Genomic DNA, 19,630 nt, shown 5'->3' with positions numbered 1-19,630 from the left:
GCCCCTGCAAGGCGCCAAACCTCCTCCTCCATTTCTTCAGTCTGGCCATTTCTTGATTGAAAGCACGAACATTGAGACAGTTACATTTAAATCCTGAAGTTTTCAGAAATGCATCTCATGTTCTAGAATAAAATTGGCTATTGGTTTATCCAATTCCATCATTTCCCATGGAAAACCTGTACTACTAAAGCCACTGACTTTTCTTCTGTGACTGTTTCCTACATAAGATCATTTTTCAGGAGCAGAAGGTGTAATTAAGATCTTCATAGCTTATATGAACTATACGTGTGGTTTTGATGGAGCTGAATCTGAACATAGATGCCTGGCTTTTTCCAGGTCCTCACTTTGCCAAGCAAATCCTATGTGTGCCACTTTCTTTAACTCTTGGGTAAACAAACACCCCTTAAATAATTAGAACAATCCGTGAGCACCCTACATGGCACTAATGGTTCAAAAAGGACAGTCATAGACTAGATCTACCTGAGCATGCCAATAAAATGTGAGGGCTAATTTTGAGGTCTTAAGTGATGATATAAACGTGCCTCCCCCTGCCTCAATGCTGAGGTTTTTTCCACAGTGGGGAAGACAGCCACACCTTAACAAGAATAAGTAACCAACATTGGCAGTTCACCCCTCGTTCAGAGCAACATGATCAAGGCATTGTGGGTATGCACATTAGCCCCAATCCAAGCCATCCGCTCCAGAAAATTGTCTTTGTTTTAACAGGAAGTACTATTTTATACAGAGCTTAATCAATTCTAATTCCACACTTTGGGTGACAGGGTTTTTTCCAAGCCTTTTTAAAGCCCCCATATATTTGCTGGTGTTAGCTACGCATGCCTAATGCTCCAACTCAAAGGCTGGCAGTCCATACGGCGCTGATGAATCCTTATGATGATGTCACCTTTTAAAGTTTCACAGCTAACCTTCAGCACTCTTCAGATTACTTAGCTGTGCTCAGTTATACATCAACCCTCTTGCATCATTGTTTGTGACTGCTCAGCCATTTTCTGCAAAGGTTGGCTCGCCACAGCGTCGACTGGTGGACTAATGGAAGGGAAATGATGGTACTGATACATAAGAACGGAGAGAAATGTAACCCTCTGCTTACCTGAAGCAGCATTGAGGTGCAAAATGTAAGGTTTAGTGGACCAGAAACAAGTCCCTGCTAGTCCCAAATAAATGACGGGACTATGGGCCTCATTACGAGTTTGGCGGTAGCCATGCCGCTATTGGCGGCATGGCTGCTGCCGAAATCGCGTCCGTGTCCGGGTCCTCGGAATGAGGATTTACCGGGCCATTCCGAGTTCGGAAGGCCCGGTAATTCCTCCCTCCAAGGACCCGGACACGGTCCTTCTTCATTCCTATTTCAGCCCCGATAGGGCTGAATGGGAATGGGAGAGGGAGCAAACAACGGGCCATTACGAGATGGCCCATTGTTTGCTCCCTCTTCCCCTCGCGGGACCCACTCTGCACGTCTGGTAAAACCAGACGTGCAGAGCGGGTCCCGCGAGGGGAACTCGTAATTGGGCCATACGGGTTGACGGCACCGGCACCTTTACCGGTGCCGTTAACCCCGTACCGCCCGACTCGTAATGAGGGCCATGTCTGCAGCAGGAGCATATGCTATTAAGGGTTACATGCTGGCAACAATGAGAGCTGGAGCCGGGGTGTGAAGCGATTTTTTTAGCTGACCATCAATACATAGCTTTTCATTTTTTGTGGTCATGTTCTGAGGTGAAACTATGGATTAAAAGGTATTTATTTGCCTGAAAAATAAAAAGACCAAATAAATCAGTCTTTTGGGTGTGCAGCCTTTTCGGTATTCGAAAATGTCAAATATAACTGAGGTGAAGGGCTGGTGGGGGAAACTCTGGACTGGACTTTATTTTGACTACAAAAAGGATAAGCTACCTAAAACACCACTACTGGGGTTGTGTATGGCGTGTGCGCCACCAAACACGAGCAACTATGCAAGCTGTGTCAGTGTTGCACCGTATTGTATAGTTTGCCCTTTGGCTTTGTCTATACAAAAGTGCTGCTTGCATGGTTGCTAAGACGCTGCTCAACCAGCACGTCTGCTGTTATGAACATACTCTGACTCCAAGATCCCCAATCGATTAGTCACTCCTCCCAGAAGAGGGGTACTTGACTCCCCTGGATCACAAAGGTGCCAGAAAGAATGCAACACCACAAACCAGGCTCCTATGTGTGGTTTCAAAACTTGAAAGTCACGTCTTCTGCTTTGGCTAGGCTACAAGGCATTGTTGAAGGTCAACAGGCTTTATGATCACACAACTCCGTCTTCATCCCTTCACCTCATGTGTCCTTTAGAGCTGAATGCAAAGGCTGACATGGACATACACAACAGCAACTGTGAGAGTCTCTATCACTGAATTTGTAATACATACAATTATGATTCATTGCATGACTATTAGCCAGTGTGTTGAATCAGAGTGCTTACAACGGTTCTCTTGTGGTTGTAGGTGGAGGTTCCAGCAAGTACGCGCAGATTGATATCGCAGCCACAGAGACAGCACACAAAGTGGGAACTCAGCATGCTCAGTTCCGTGAGGAGCGACTCCAGGAACTCGAGCAGAAAAAGAAGGGAGCGCAACAGTAACACGCAGCATAAAAGGGAAGGACTTCCACCTACAAGTGTAAAGACTTTGACGAAGACTTGAAGGACAAACTCTTTCCTTTATAAATGGGGCAGGAAGCTCAACCTGACCACGGCTGACAGCTATTAGCATGTTCATACAGGAAGAGAGCTGTGATCTACATGTGCATATCAATTTCTTTCCAACATTGATACTCACAACCTGGGAGACTGCTAGTATGGTGCGTTGGATGTGAATGCCCAATGGGCCAAAGTTTGCAGACATGAAGCAACATGATAACACAATACAGTGATGTGTTAAGTTCTTGTTTTTTATTTGTTTAAATTATACCTTTTACACTTAATGTATTATTTATTTTAGGCACCGGGGCATTCGATTGAGTCTGTAAATACTTACCTCTTCAGATTCCATGGTCTTACAGAATTAGGTAGAATAGTTTCATAACAGCAGTAAGCAGGCGGTTGCAACCTTTTGGCCATCCCTGGCAATATCATTGTGAGAATTCTGAGGGGTATGGAAGGGTATCCTAGTTCAGGCTGGGCATAAAGGTGCTTTCTGCGAGGTTATAACATGCCTGCATCTAGATGTGTGCCAATGGAGGAGCACCTGGCCCACTTGAGCTAAACGACAGCCAGCTCTCCATTGCACCTTTCAGATGATACAAGGAACAGGGATAATCATTATGGACAGCGATCATTGCTGTGTAAAATGATGTTTACAGTGCACTGAATGCACTCATCAAAGCATGGTGTTCATCTGTCAGAGCATGGTGTTATCATAGCCTATGTTTTTTGTTGACTTGCTCATCTGGGCTTCCCTGCGAATTGCTTGGTATTCCCTGTAAAGTGCATAAGAAGCATCAATGAAAGTGTGTTTTCTACTCTACATGTTTCATTTCATGTCATCCAATATCCATTTAAACCAATAGGTAGTTAAGAGATTAGTTAGATGTCGTCCATTTAGATATTCCTCGAATGCTTTTGGACAACAAATTCTTTTCACACTATTTTCCTTAATTATATAATGGTATATCCGAACGGTGCCATACCTTTGAATAGATAGGTATTACTTTGAAAATAATGAAATGCAAGGTAGCAGGTATAGGCTGAAGTCCCAGTGCTTCCCCTTCCATGTCTGTTCACGTGGCCGGCATTTTCCCGCCTATACATCTCTTGCATAGTGCCACATGCATTTGCTTTGTTTTATCCCCCTTTACTGGAGTTTTGGAACGGCAAAGAAATCAAAATCAGCCTAGGTATTCTGTGTAATGTAGGCCTGATCAGGAAATCAATATTAAATAAATTACAGAATTGAGGCGCCATCAAAGCAAATGCAGCGTAATTATATCGTTTTTAACCATATACTTATCACCCACACATACATTCACGCATAGACTGACGTGCGTAGATGTGTACATGCCGTACAACTCACATGGTCCATGTGTTCAGAACACAGTTTATTTTCTCTCTAATGCACTGATACTATTTACTGAAAAAGTCCCATATGAATAGAGATCATAGTGTCACAGTTCAGAGCCATGTTTTACTTACTTAATGACAGGATAAACCTAATGATATAAGAAGGCTGAGTTGTTAAATATATTAACAGATTCCTTGTTCAGCCTTAGGCAGTTTTTACTGAAAGTGATCTTACACAGCATACAATTATAGCCAAACATTTCATTACACAATATAAAAATATTTATATAACAGAACAGCTGATAATGTGGTATATTTTGTGTTTTTTGTGTGCAAAACAAATACCTTCTCTGCCTCCTCTTTAGTTAACCCAACTGCATCACCCATCTTCCTCCACCTCTCGCCACCCTCTGCCTCCTGCCATATCCTTCTCCCAACAATGTTCTGAAAGTCCGCATCTGCCTTGTCCACTGCCGGCTGTCCATCTCCCTCACCGGGCATGGACGTGGAGAATGGTTTCTGCATGGTAACATTGCTATTTCCATGGTGGCCATCTTGAACTTAGGTTTTTGTTTTGACATAAGAAACGGCTTGCAGTCAGTCTCCAAGTGAGCCATTTCTTCTATCCGAAAAAGCCAACAGCACTGAGGATGTTACGTGGAGGTGCGAATGACAATAACCCATGCCATGGTTTGTTGTAGTAGCTGGATATGACCCTTAACCGTGGTTTGTTTACGGTCCTCATTTTGTTCTTGCTTATTACCTTAACATGGAAGCCATAACTGCCCAGTAGGCATGCTGCTGCAAGTACTTATGTTGAAATAAGGATCCTCTTTGAGATTGTGGAGTGAAAGGATGGCTTAGCGGTTCTGATCCTTTCTATCACAAGTTATAAAAAAGGAAGGCCCATCAGAGCTTCACTCGACTCCTGTCATGATATCATTGCTATATGCCAACAAATACGTTATCTGAAATGTTCTTGTGGTGCTGCTATGGAAGCGTAAAACCCATACAAGTTTCTCAAAACTGTAATATAGATTCAGTAAACATAGCAAATGTACATATGTGGTTTTTCTGTGTCCACATTTTAGGTTGATTTTGTGTCTGTTTTACTGTATTTGTATGAAGGCCCTTTCATGCAGTAATGACATAAAGAGAGGAAAGGGCTATTTCAGTGGTTTTAACTTAAATCTCAATGACATATACATTAATGTTGGGTATGGGAATTCTTTTGCTTTCCGGGTTGCTTTGGTAATGGATTCCTATATTCTTCTTGCCCACTTTCCAAATAGTTTTCCTCTTCTAGGCTCTTTCACTTTCCTTTAACATGATATTTCAGGCTCATCTACCCTGCAGTGTGTCCATTTTCCCCGCTTTTACCCCCCCCCCCTTCAAATATTACCTCATATGGCTGAAATTAACTGGTCTAATTCCTATTGATAGAAAAAAACTGTCAGAAAAATCGTTACTGAAAATGGTTTGTATAACAAAATCACAACATTCAAATATGGGGGAATGCATTTCTTATAACAAACAAAACATGACATAAGTACCTTCCTTAATAAATACATTTCTTAATCAGCTAAAATATTTCTTAAAAAACAGAGAGGGTACAAGTGACTTGAAAGCGAGTGTCAGGCTAAGAGGACACATGGGCAGGATATACACATACAAGGGGTGTGTTTTAGAGAAAAAAAAACAGATTTGTAATTAGAAGGTTTGTAAAAATCAGATTTATAAATAACTACAGATCCTCCAATACACAAAGTGAAAACCGATTTCATTTTTAATCTTCATAAAAGTACACGCATAAATGGCAATAAAAGTAAAATTTTATGATGTATTTTTAAGGCAAACAATAAAAATGCAGCATGTTGAACTAACATTTTTAATTTTGCATGTACACTTATAAACATGAAAAATAAATTCATATTTACGCATTGAAGATTGGAGGAATTGGGAGAGCGGAAGGGTGTATGCATGTGTAAAGGACAAGAAAAGGAATGGCTTGGGTATGAAAAGATTTGGCTTAGTGGCAGGGGGCACTCCCTGTTTTTTGAAAGACAATTATTACGAAATTTAAGGACAAAACATTATTATTATTCCACCACAGTTGGGCATTAAATCTGCATTTCTTTTCCTCATTTTCTTCTTGTATTTCTCCTGCATGTACAACAAACTATGTATGAATTGGTCGAGAACTGCCTGTGTTTCCAGCCACTCTAGGCTTTCCCTGGGTGCTGTCTTTTTTTTGCCAACCCATAGCCCCTCCTACAGCCCTACTGCCCTTTCGCAACCCTCCCACAGCCTCCATGTCGTCCTCCAACCTCTTCCCCACCCACCTCCTGGGGCTCCCGGCACCACCGCTATTTCCAGTTGCGTCATCGTGATAGAAATAGAAATAGAAAAGGGACCTGGTCACTTTTCTATATGCTACGGAGGACGGCCATCTTGTTTTTGCCATTTTCTACAGGAGATTGGGCTTGCACAATATGCACAAATTCCATATTCCCTATAAAAAAAACAAAATAATAATTATTCGCACCCCTAATGAAATCTCAGGGTGTGAATCACAATCACCCTTTTGTGGGCTACTAACGGCCCTGAGCCCTCCCTATGCTGTTTTCAGCCCTGTATGCCCCCTGACGCAATCTATCTCCATAAATGTGAGAATGTAGATGACAAACTCAAAAACCTCTTGTTTTTTATGTCAGGGTGCAATAAAAGGGCAGGCATGTCCCAAGACATTTTACCCATTTTGTTGCCTTGGGACTTCTTTAGTGGTGTTTTAAGAAAGAATATTGAGCTCAGCCCTTTTCCTAGTATACAAAACTATCAGCTCAGCTGGCCAATCATTACTTGGAGTAATGTACTTCTAATAAATGTGGAAAGGTATGTCCAATATACTGCAGCTGAATGAACTGTGTAATGAAGCACAGTTTCCCATTGATGCATGAATGATTTGCAATTCCTTTTAAAAAAAAACCTTTAGCAGATATCACTCTACTAGACATAGCCATAATTACAAGCCTCTTTGGAATGCATGGCAGACTCGTGCCTTTGAGAAAACACAAAGTTCCATTGCCATCGAATGCAAAGGAAATTTCACTCAAATGTAACAGATGTCTCTGAAAAACTGCATTGTTTATGCTTTTCATAGAATAGAATGATTGGCAGACATCTGAATGATTATTGTACATGAACACACCTACGGGTTCTTAAGGAATGTAGCATATTGTGTTGTCCATAATTAAAGTGTATTTGCCATGTAGAGATCATTTAGTGAGTACTAAGTAGTTCATAGATTTTGGTTAACTGTAAAACACAATTCTACAGAAGCTATCACTATCGCCTAATGAATTCCGAACTTGAACAACAAATAGTTTACCTTTGATGTACCTGTAAGTTTGCAGATATTGATTTGTAACTGACATTTTGCTGTGGACGTCTCTGTGTACGGAACTTGTGTGATTTTGTACAGCTAGTAATGTCTGCCACATGTCACCTGTAATTCAGGATACAGTTGGTCTCGCCCAGGTGTATCTGGCTGCCAAATGTGGACCAATAACGCATTATGGCAACAGATGGAAGGAGACACCACTAAGCAGCTTGTCAACACTTGTAACTGATACAGTATAAAACACTGCCTCCCATCTGCTCGCACCACCTCACTGGAAAATGTTCTAATTGCTATCCCACCTCTCCTGATACTCCTTTGGTGTACTCTTATTCAACGATTTACGAATGTATCATTCTTTCACAGCAGCAGACCAATGTGTGGCGCCAGTTTTGATTATGCAGGAGGACAATTACAAAATAAACTGACTGACCAAAACATCAAGACAAATCGAGTGATTGTGAGAACAATGATGGTAACACTGAGGCAAACACTGTTGTATGGGGTTCATTCCAGGGACAACACTACCACATTGCATGTTGAGCAGAGAAACAGGAGGGTGTTGATTATCTGCACTAAATGGAGGAGAAGGCATGGCTAATGCAAGAGAGAAATGCAAAGAATGCAGGGATTTTACGAGTAGGCATTACTATGCAATACATTGGGATGCAGACCCTGACAATGAGCAGATGATTGAACGTGTACAAATGTAATCCACTCATTTTACCATGGGTGCAGTTTGTGTCAACTACATCAACTGATGAATCACGTTTCAGTTATTATATATTCTACATAGCGTATGGTCCTATGCATTTACTAAATACGCTATTGTGCTACTTTACCATTAGGATTCTCTACTCCCTGAATGGCCTTTTTATCCACTTGATTGTAAAAAACGTTCATTTGGTGGACACACAGTGGAAACAATTAGCCCCCATTTTGGAATGGTGTAGAGAGTAATAACCCATTCTTTTGAAGCATGTGAAGAATTTATTGTGCCTAGATGATATACTGGAACAACGTTCCATCTCCATTATGTACTGAAATTCAACCTCACACACCCGAGTAGGAGACAACTCATTTGTATATAAGCCATAAGAGGTACGTATTACACCAAATGTAGCTCCAGAATTAGTTACAGACTGTCACGACAATGCTTTCCTGAAATTAACCATTACATGTGTTATTTGTATAGCACCTATACCCATTGGTATAGTCCCAAAGCGCTGTAGGTAGAGCTCCTTCGGGGGACTGAAGTGCAAGTATGAGAAATTTGTCGGAGGAGTTTAGAATGCGTGTGTGCATTTTAGCCAATATGAAGGTACGTAAGGGAGGCCAATACCCTGCTAGCCACCCATGTCGCGCTGGCATGTGAATGGGTCCTCAGAGGTAGTCTGGAGAGTATGCAAGAGTAGTAGAATCATTATGTGTGCAGATAAACAGATTTTCTATCGTGAGCAATAGCTGGATTCTCATGGCAGGGGTGGTGTGCAATGTGTCTTGGAGTAGTGTATGATAACAGATGTGTGCTGGTGGGTGGCTGTGCTTCTGGCTATCTTCCATAAGCATGGAGTGTGGTACAACATGTGTGTCCTAGCTGGTTTCTTGGTTTCGTAGATGCAGCTACATTTAGAAGGGGGTGAATTCAAAGTGTGTCTAAATATCTGTACATTGTTCATAGGGAAAATATGGCTGAATAGACTATGTGGCTATACTCAAAAATGCTGCTAAATATAACAGAGGTTACACTTAGAATGTAGCTAAGTATTACCAAGAGGCTAAACTCAAAATGCAGCTAGGTATAACACAGGCTATACTAAAAAAAAACTCAATATAACAGTGGCTATATTCACAATGCAGTGCAGCTAAATGTAACATAGTGGTTATACTCACAATGCAGCTAAAATACCACAGTCGCTATACTAAAAAATGCAGCTACATATAACCCCAAGGCTATACTCAAAGTTAGCTAAATATAACACAGTGGCTATATTCTAAATATGGCTAAATATAACGCAGCAGCTGTACTCAAATGAAGTTAAAATTCTCAAAGGCAGCAAGGCTGGTTTCTACACAGTGGCTATACTCAAAAAGCAGCTAAATAGGACATAGAGGATGTACTTATAAAAGCAGCTAAGGTTGACACCGTGGATATACTAAAAAATGCAGCTAAATAAATCAGTGGCTTTTCTCAAAGCTGCTCAATATGAGCCAGTGGCTATACACAAAATGCAGCTAAATAAGAGACAACGGCTATATTTGAAATGCAGCAAAATATGACACAGTGGCTATACTTAGATTACAGCTAGATATGGCACAGTACCATACTCAAAAAAGCATCTAAATAGGACATAGAAGATATACTCAAAAAAGCAGCTAAGTAAGACACAGTGGATATACTCAAGAATGCCCCTAAATATAGCACAGTTGCTAAACTCAAAAGGCAGTTAAATATAACACAGTGGCTGGCTATACTCTAAAATATTACACAGTGGCTAAACTCAAACAGCAGCTACATTCAACACAGTGGCAAAAACATAGAGTCAAAGTGCACAAGAATTAAAGCTGTGGTAATACTAAAGATCAGGGAGTAGCAAGACAATGCCGAGAAATCACAAATACAGGTCCGCTTCTCTTTACACTCGACTCCTCTGCTCTTGGGGCACTAATCTCCTCCTTTGGGTTCTCGTACCAACTCTTCCCAGATGACACCCAAATCTTCTTCTCTTTTACTCTCCCCTGATCAACATTTCAAACTGTCTCTGCTAATGACTATTGGATGGCTTTTCACTCTCTGATGTTAAACTCTACCAAAACAGAGATGCACTTCTTCTCTGCCAAAAGTGCTCTCATATCTCTTCTTCTGCCTATCAGGTTCCCACCTGACACTCTACCCTACTCTTCTTCAGCTAGAAACCTCAGCGTCATCTTAGATCCTTCTCACAGTTTCTCTAATTTTATCTGAAAACTGGAACAGCAGATTTCCTCAACCTTCTAAATATTAGGAACATGAGGCACCTCCTTCCTTTCAACACCACCAAGAATCTCTTAAACATTCTTGTCTTCTCTAAACTGGACTACTGTGCTAGCATCGTCTTTGGTCTACCCAACTATGCTTTCTGTCCTCTCAACAAGATGATTAACTTCACTACCAGGACTCTCTTTGAACTTCTTCACTGCACACGCACTTCCTTGTACCATCACTAGGCTGGATGGCTGACAATGCAAAATAAGGCCATATTTAAATGTCTTCCCCTGGTTCACAAATCTATCCATGGTAAGGCACCACTGTATCTATCCTCCTCTATTCAACTCTACAAGCCTTCTCATAATCTCCGCTCTACCTCATTGACTACCCTTGTGGCGCCTCGTCCTCCCTGTGCTTCCTCTCGCTTCTGCTCTCTCTCTCTTCTTGCTCCACTTGCATGGAATTCTCTTCTCCTGGACATCCGAGAAACAGTCCACACGGATTTGTTCAAAACGAAACTAAAAGCCTACCTCCACTCCTGCAAGTTACCCTCTTAACCTACCTCTCACCTATCTGCAAGCTATTATTTTTTCCATTGCCTGCCTCTGTCCCTCACTTCCTCTGCCTCCACTGTAGCACTTCACCCATCATGGTCACATCCCGAGCACAGCTGGCCGTACCGTCTACATGCACTTAAAAATTTCCAATGTTGGATGTCCTTAATCTATTTAAGTCCACTTATGTATTGTCTCCGGTGACTGTTCCATTTACTCACCTTCACAACCTGGTGAGAATGTCCCTTTAACTCACCCCATTGTCAAATCTAATTTCGTATCTATTGTATTTTGTTTTCTGATGAAAAGAGTATTGTTCCTCTTGAATATAAATATAAATAGATAAATATAGTTGTGATTTACTTGGAAGTTGCAGCAGACAGCTCTGGATGAATGGCTGGGGTGCCGAGGTCAAACAGGCAAACAGGTGGATGAGATGCCCTTTGCTTTGACCCTTGGCCATCTACCCAGGCAAAGCTGCCCTGGGACACACTGCTAAGAGTGCTTCCTGGTGGGAAAGGGTCAATCAATGAAGGGGTGGGTGCGGTGATGTGATGGCTGAGCTAAGGAATGAGGGAGAGAGAGAGGCTGAGAAATTGTGGATGGCACAGGAGAAAACAAGCAAGGGTGTCCTTGTTGAAGGGTGAGGCTTATTCACGTGGGAATCCAGCTGTGGGAGCAGGAGGTGAGGTGATTTGTTCACTCAAGCACCAGAGCTACAATGAGTGCGTTTCCAGCAGTGTTAATGTGTGCAGCTGCTTCCTGGTGGGAAAGGGCCAATCAGGGAAGGGGTGGGCAGGGAGATGACAGGGGGAAGGAATGAAGGAGAGGGAGGCAGAGAAAGCACACCTTGCACAGGAAAAACCAAGCATGATGCATATACTATCACTTTGAAACTGCTCACAGAGAAACATTAAAGAATGGCACACATTCCTGATGCTACTTTGACAAATGGACTTCTGCCCTACATGAGTACAAGGATACATAGAGGTTAAAGCACCCTCACACTTATATAACCCAAGAGTCAACACAATCATAACGGTTAAACAGTCACAGTTATGAGATATACTTCCTACTCATTTCGTGGCAACGTGGTCTGAGGGAAGGCTATGCTCTCAAGAGGGGTATGAATGTGGTTCAGTAGCAATTTAACAACAAAGTATAACAGTCCAAAATAAAGGAATGTCCAATCAAGGTTGTATACAAATATGCCTACTTTATTTAAACACACCATGTACAATATTAACTAACTAGGAATCACCCCTGTAGAAAGAACACAGAATATGCAAAGATAGCAGATACAGCACTCTTGGTAATAAACACAGGAGGAGAAAGGGCAATTAAAGACCTAAGTGTTCCTAAAGGATATCTTCATGGGTACAAAAGGGATACACGTGATCTAACTTGTGTTGTGGAAAAATTACCACTGACTAATCCGGTGGATTGGTGAACAATTTATTAGCAAAAACAAAAAGCAAGACAAAAACAAACCAAAGACAGTACGAGACTTTGACGGACGTGAGAACTCCCCTCCCTCATTGCACTGTTCTCTTCTACCCAAAGTAATACATGCATTTCAATAGAAGGGGACACCTGTACAGGACAAGAAATCATACTGAAAAAACATTACAAGCAGGGAACACACTCCTACTATACAAGTCTTTGATACCAGCTGCATTCTCACATGTTGAGACAGTGTTATCAGGAAGAACAGCATAAAGTGATACATTTAGTAGAGCTTGATATACTCCTCAGAGGTTCACACGGTCTGAGGCAGGCGAGCATGCTTGTAGTATGATGACTTCCATCTGCTAAAGCTGCTTTGCTAAGAAAGCGGGAGCCTAAAACACGCTTACATATGGCAAAAGGGAAACACATCAGAAACGAGAGATGTGGAGGCAAGCATGGCTACACACTAGGGAAAGAGCATTATGCTTATGTTTAAGAACTTGTAACACACCTTAAGCCCAAGGGCTAATGTGCAAATGTGAAAATTAGAACAAATAGCACAACATAAACCCTAAAAAAGAACAGTTAAAAAAACAATAAAACCTACTCCACAGTAAAACACACAGTAAAAGCAGTGACGATAAAAACAAACTAGCACAAATGATAAAATCACTAAAAATCGGTAATACCAAGTCAAAGAACCAAGCAATAAAATCAGCAGGAAAGAGTCGACCCAAAACCAGGCTAAAAACACTTCAGGTAAAAAGAAATTCTTAAGGGAAAATGAGAGCGAGGAATCCAATCTTAGCAAACAAGGCAACTTGGTCCAAAGGAACAGGGCAATAAAATCAAAAGACCATTTACCTGCCATCTCCAATTTCACATGAGGCACCATGAGCAGATTACTCTAATTAGATTGCAGCAATCGAGTAGATTGCTACACCTGCAGCTTCCTTTTAAGATAGGCTGGGCTTTTCCTTTGCCAAATATGCATTTAAATAAGCTGCCGAAGGAAGATTAATCTGCAGGATCCTAAGTAAGCTAACCAGCTATCTCAGTGTAATACTCATTGGTACCACCTGGCTGGGGGGGAGAGTCGGACTAAGGCCGCTCCTCAAGCTGTCGGGCGTTCCCTTACCGGGTGGTTTGTTCGGATTGACACTCTGATACTACATTCATTGATATTATAATTCTACTTTTCAACCACTCACTATTATATGACTTGTGATGATAATTTTAACCTAACAAACTAATTATTTTTTTCACGAAATTGTATTTTCTTGGTTTTTACTTACTCCCATTTTAACTGATGGTATTGGCTGCTCATTTTATAGTTTTATTATCTGCTGATCCCTGATATTAGCTTAATTTATCTGAGGGGCTGCGAAGGTTTCTTCTCCCCGGCTATTCCTGAGAAACGGAGTGTATAATAACTATTGTATTGATTAGGACCTAGGTACTTTTATTATAGATTTTTTTTGTGATAGAACTGCTTTGATTTCTGGGTGATCTGCCGCCTTAGGGATTAATAGGTAAACCTATGCACTAATCTTCCACATTTTATTAATATACATCCCCCTTAACACTTTATTACCATGGCCCAAAGTCCATGCTCACACAATCTGAGATCTAAAAAGGGGAAGAAAAGCGTATCCACATCTAATATTAAATTAGGAACCGAGAAGCCTGGTAAAGGGAAAAAACAAAATAAGGGAAGTAAGAGTGAGCCTATATGTGAGACTAAAGGCGCATTGGAACAACCTAAGATACCCAGCTTTTTTACTACAAAAGAAAGAGTATTGGCAGCTGATAATGTACTCCCCCTCCCTCCCCCCCTAATAGCTCAAAGATTGACAACTTATTACCTCCCCCTCTTCCCGCTAACAGCTCTATGATTGATAATAATTCGCTTTTGACATTAGTACATAAATTCAGACGTCAATCTATGGGAACAGGAACAAATCTGGACATTTCTGTAGTTGAGGATACCGATATGAATAATATTATCGGTACAAATTTGTCAGCTTCTCCAGATTTGGATAAATTTGCCGAGAGAGAAGTGGAACTTAATTCGAGCGATGAGTCTTATAATTCTATGGGTAACCTCTCTGAAATTTCTGTTAACAGTGATAGAAGTAGGGTAATCGAATATTCACTTAAATCCGGTGAAAAATTGGATGCCCTTACTACCATGATGGATGTCGTCTTGACCATTTGCACTAAATTGCTTAAAGAACAGAGTGACACAAAATCATTGGTATTGCAGAATATTGATAATACAAGATCTCTTGGGATTATGATAGAAGATTGCTGTGGAAATGATTTTAAAAAGGGGGAAAGGCATACTATGGGGTCTAATGAGGTGTTAGGAGACTTGAGTGAGTTGGTTCTGGCGGTTGAAAAAGAAAAAGAGAATACCTCTGTACAAACTAATATCTCCCCCATGGAACAACTTAATCCAAGGGAAAACTCGGCTGATAAGACTATTATCAGTGTGAGAGAGGTAGAAATAAGGGCAACTCAAGGCTATAGGAGGCGCACTAGGCGAAATAGAAAAAATAAAAAATCAACCCGTAAGAGGATGACTATGGACAAGACCAAAACTAATAAGACTATTAAAAAAAACTCCCTGGCCCTAGCAAATACAGCACCTTTAGACTCTGAATGCGTAGAAGTGGGGAACCACTACGAAATTATAGAACATCAGCGGAAGTCGGATGGTGGGAAAAAAGTGGTAATTAAAAGTAAGGGACTAGAAAACTGGCTAAAGGGTAAGGATAATACATTAGAGGAAAGTGAAAGTGAGGATATGGTATCCATAGATAATAATTTTAAATATGTTGAAATTCCATATAATAACAATATTATACCTCTCACAAAAAGGGAGAGGGAAATATATATCAAAGAGATGGAGCGATTGGCTATGCATAGTAACCAAAAAACAAGCATGGCAAAATCTGTGGGAATAACTGAAGAACCCCAACTTATAGTGGGGAAAAGTATTAAAATCATAGAAAAATCCACTTCGGATGAAAGCCCATTTTTAAATCGGACTTGGCTACTGAATAAACTGTCACATATCCCACAGCTACAGAATATTAACTCAGGGGATATTGAATCTATTATCCTGCCGGAATATGGGAGCTGGGATAATTGGGTCATTGTCCAATTTAGATCCGCAGTTTTTGTTGACCTCATTAGGGATTACTCTAATGGAATATGGGGCAATAAATATGAAATTGTGATATGCCACTCCGCAACTCATAATGATCTGAAAAACAAAAACATGAATTTGGTGGGAGCTTCACCTATTACTACGGAAGCAAGAAATAAAAATGTAGAAGTAAACTCTTTGGAGGTAATACTACTATTCAAAATTGAGACGAGGTATGTATTAATGAATTCAATCTCCTCTCTTGGAATAGTAGAGGCTTTAACTCCCTATTACACAAGGATGGTATCCAATTGTTGATGGAGAGTGATGTTTTTGCCTTACAAGAAACTTGGGTAACTGGAGAAATTCTACTCGATGGATATAATATTTGGAGTAAAGCTGCTTCCAAAGGTGATAAGGGACGGCCGTATGGAGGGCTTTGTATTGGGGTAAAAAACCATCTTTCATTTAAACCTTATGAGAAGCATGGGAGCCTACCTAATGTTATGTGTGCAATCATAGATAGGGGAAGACTATCAGGGAACCTCCTTCTTATTAACATCTACTCCCAACCAGGGGGGGATAATGTCCATGAAATTGGGGAGTTTCTTAACCATACTATTGAAAGCTGGACCCTGGACTCTCCTCAGTCCGAAATCTGTATAGTGGGCGATTTTAACGCCCACTGTGACTCTGCTGTAAGGGAGATGAATAGGTGCAAAGAACTGTGGGATGAAACGTTCATTACCGCATCATTGGTAACACAGGAGGGTAACCTGGTTGATGGATTAAATACCCATTCCGTGCAGGGATGTCAGTGGATGAACCTTATGTCTAGCTGGGGGCTAGAATACTTGGAACCTAATATAGGTCCAGGCACCGGGGCAACCTGGACTAATGGGAAGGTAGGCTATAGGCTAGACTATATGTTTGTAAATAAAAACTAAGCCAATCTATGATCTATTTTGAACATATAGATATCCTTTTGAGTGACCACACACCCATCAGGGGTAAATTCTACAATGGCCCGATAAAGCAAAGTTGGGATGTGGGCAAAGTTATGGATATCCAATTTACTGTAGGTGGAAACAGGATCACTTGGTCGGATAAAAATTTAATTATCTTTAATGAGCTGTTTGATCGCCTGATCACTGACGACCTGGATATTGCGCGACACGGCTTAAATTTGATAACGAATTTGTTGGGAACAATACGGAGGACAAACAGCAACCTTATAGTGAAAAATAAAAAGGGAAAAAATCATTCCCACAAATTTGATCAAGTGATTTATGACAGGAAAAAAGAAATGATGGGTGAGATCCGCAAACTAAAACAGACATGTGACTTAGATAACGAAGAAAGAGATAAGAGAATCAGTAATATAAAGACGCAATATAAAAACTGGCTAAAGGATTATAAGTATAGTACTAATAATGTCAATTGGAGGTGCTTACATAAGATATGCAAAACCCATGACTCAAAAAAATTTTGGTACTTATACCGACAATTCCTGATAGAGGAAGATTGCAGGGAAAATACTAATGTGAGCCAGGAGGCTTGGAAACAGTATATTACTGATCTCTACTTCAAGACTAGTTATATGTCTGCTATCCCTACTGGTATAAATCCATATAGCTATAATATATTTCCCTTTGGTACTCGGGATATAATTAAAATGATCTCTAAAATGAAAGCATCACGTGCCCCCGGCCCAGACGGGTTAGCTAATGCTGTCATAAAACAAAATCCCATGAAATGGGCAGTGATTCTGCACCAGCTATTTTCCGCTATATGGGAAACAGGCCGCATACCGGATAGCTGGAGGAAAGCTATAGTAGTCCCTATTTTTAAAAAAGGGGACAGAAAATTGCCCGATAATTATAGATTACTGGCTATGGCAGACAGCAGCTGTAAGATCTTCTGCTCATTGCTAGTTGACAGCTTAAATAACTGGATAGAGGAAAAGGGGCTTCTGTCTGCTCTACAAACTGGCTTCCGTAAAGGATATAGCACCCTTGATAATATAATAATGTTGAAACACATTATAGCAGGGGCTAAGGATAAGGGGGAAAAATTATATGTGTGCTTCGTTGATTATTCGAAAGCCTTTGACAGTGTTAATAGGGGGCTTTTGTGGAAGAAATTAAGAGAGAAAAAGATCTGTCCCAATATTCTGCATTTCTTGGAAGAAATGTATAGGGAAACTACTGTTTCCATATGCCTGGGTAAAGGAGGGATGTTATCACCTGAGATCGCTACGAATACTGCGCTGAAGCAGGGATGTGTTACATCGCCTATATTGTACAACTTGTATGTCTCAGATATGTGGGAAAGCTTTACCACCATAAATAACTTTCCACCAATAGTGGCGGGGAAACCCATATGTGGCCTTATGTATGCAGATGACACCGTCCTCTTGGATAAGACTCCGATAGGGCTACAAAGAATGTTGAATGGCCTACTAGCCTACTCTGAAGCGAATAACCTTAGTATTAATATCAATAAGACTAAGGTAATGGTATTCGGAGCCACAAAGTTAGAAAAGAAAAAACTTTCCTCAAGATGGCAGATAAACTCTATTAAATTGGAGGTTGTTGATGCCTATCCATATTTGGGGATGCCCATTCTGAGCAATCCCTGTATACATTTTTTCCAGGAGGCGGTTAATCTAAAGGTACTAAAGAAATGGAAAGTCATAAGGAAATATATGACTAGTAAAGGCGGCCACTCAATTGAAGGTTTACTTGAGATATACAAAAGCTGCATTATACCTGGTATTCTGTATGCTCTGGAAACAGTAGAAAGTAAATATCTGAGTAAATTACACTTACTTGAAGGGAAGATCTGGAGACCAGCCCTAGGACTCCCTAACTCAGTACCAATACAAGCTATAAGATGTGAACTGGGCCTCATATCTCTCTCGACTCTGTGGAAAATCGAATGTTGCAAACTCTATTTTAGAATTATCTCAGGGGATGGGGATGAAGGAAGCCTGCTTAACCTTATAAGACAAAATAAAAGTGAAGGCAGCTTTAAGAATTCCTATATGCTTAACCTTCAAAAAACAGTTCTGTCTTTTCTAGAAGCCCTTGGCTATAATGAATGCATGGAAAAAGATAACAGAATGTGTACTAAGAAAAGTCTTAAAGATAAGGCTTTTATTTGGGATCTATGTGAAAATCAATCTTATCTCTATAACAAGTCTAGATACTCTGTTTATGCTCTCCAAGGCCTCAAACCTGCCATCCCAAGACAATATCTGCTAAACACGGGAAGTAGAGCTCTGAGAAGATTTATCCTGCAGCTACGTCTGAACACTCTCCCGTGTAATGATATTATCGGGGCAAGAACAAATATTCCCCGTGCAGAAAGATTGTGCAGGCATTGTAATATAGAGGTGGAGACAGCAAGACATATTTTAACTTCATGCACCAAACTAAGGGAATGTTATTTTAAAGGGTATGCACATTTTGTAGAGGACATGCAAAGGATTGAAACTGACCAATTTTGGTCAGCTATTTATGATGGAGAGATTAAGGTTTATATCGGGGCAGCTTTTTATATTTGGAAGCGAGTAATATGATGTATGCTTTTTGTATGTATAATATATGTATTTGTGTTTGGTTGATATAATATTTTTCTGTAGTGTATAAGGTTTTAATTAACCAATAAACACTTTAATTAAATAAAAAAAATAAAAAAAAAATAAAAATATGCATTTATGAGTAATGGAAAGAATCCTGAAATTCAGGCATGCTTTCACAGGTAACGAGTGCAATGCCTTTCAAGGAGGTATAATATGTGCTCTTCTGCTACGATGGAAAGCTAGTTTTACCACATTGTTCGTGGCATTTAGAGCATTTAAATATTATTCTGAGCAGTACCAACAAGAAGACTGCTACAGTAGTCAATGCTAGCAGCGATTATGGATCGAGCAAGAATAGCACAGTTCTCTTTAGAGATAAAAGGCCTAAAGCGGCAAAGCAGCTTCAAGTAATAGGCTTTGGATGAGATAACTGCATTTACTTGCTCATTCATAGACAATGTGGAGTCAGAGAGGACACCTAGC

General features: G+C 40.5%; 1 protein-coding gene across 2 annotated transcripts in view; it reads left to right on the top strand.

The window, feature by feature from the left end:
* The window catches only part of DOK7 (docking protein 7), a 1,054,554-nt gene extending 1,047,244 nt beyond the window's left edge, over positions 1 to 7,310 (top strand). For both annotated transcript variants that reach the window (XM_069632037.1, XM_069632036.1), the window contains one exon: positions 2,487 to 7,310. In XM_069632037.1, coding sequence (XP_069488138.1) covers positions 2,487 to 2,623 — 137 coding nt within the window. In that variant the 3' untranslated portion in view covers positions 2,624 to 7,310. The remainder of the gene's footprint in view (positions 1 to 2,486) is intronic.
* Positions 7,311 to 19,630: the final 12,320 nt, after the last annotated feature.

Source organism: Ambystoma mexicanum, chromosome 6q, assembly GCF_040938575.1.
Source record: "Ambystoma mexicanum isolate Mex_15411 chromosome 6q, UKY_AmexF1_1, whole genome shotgun sequence".
Lineage (NCBI taxonomy): Eukaryota > Metazoa > Chordata > Amphibia > Caudata > Ambystomatidae > Ambystoma > Ambystoma mexicanum.
Note: the sequence above shows the minus strand (reverse complement) of the source record. Positions and strands in the feature narration are given on the sequence as shown.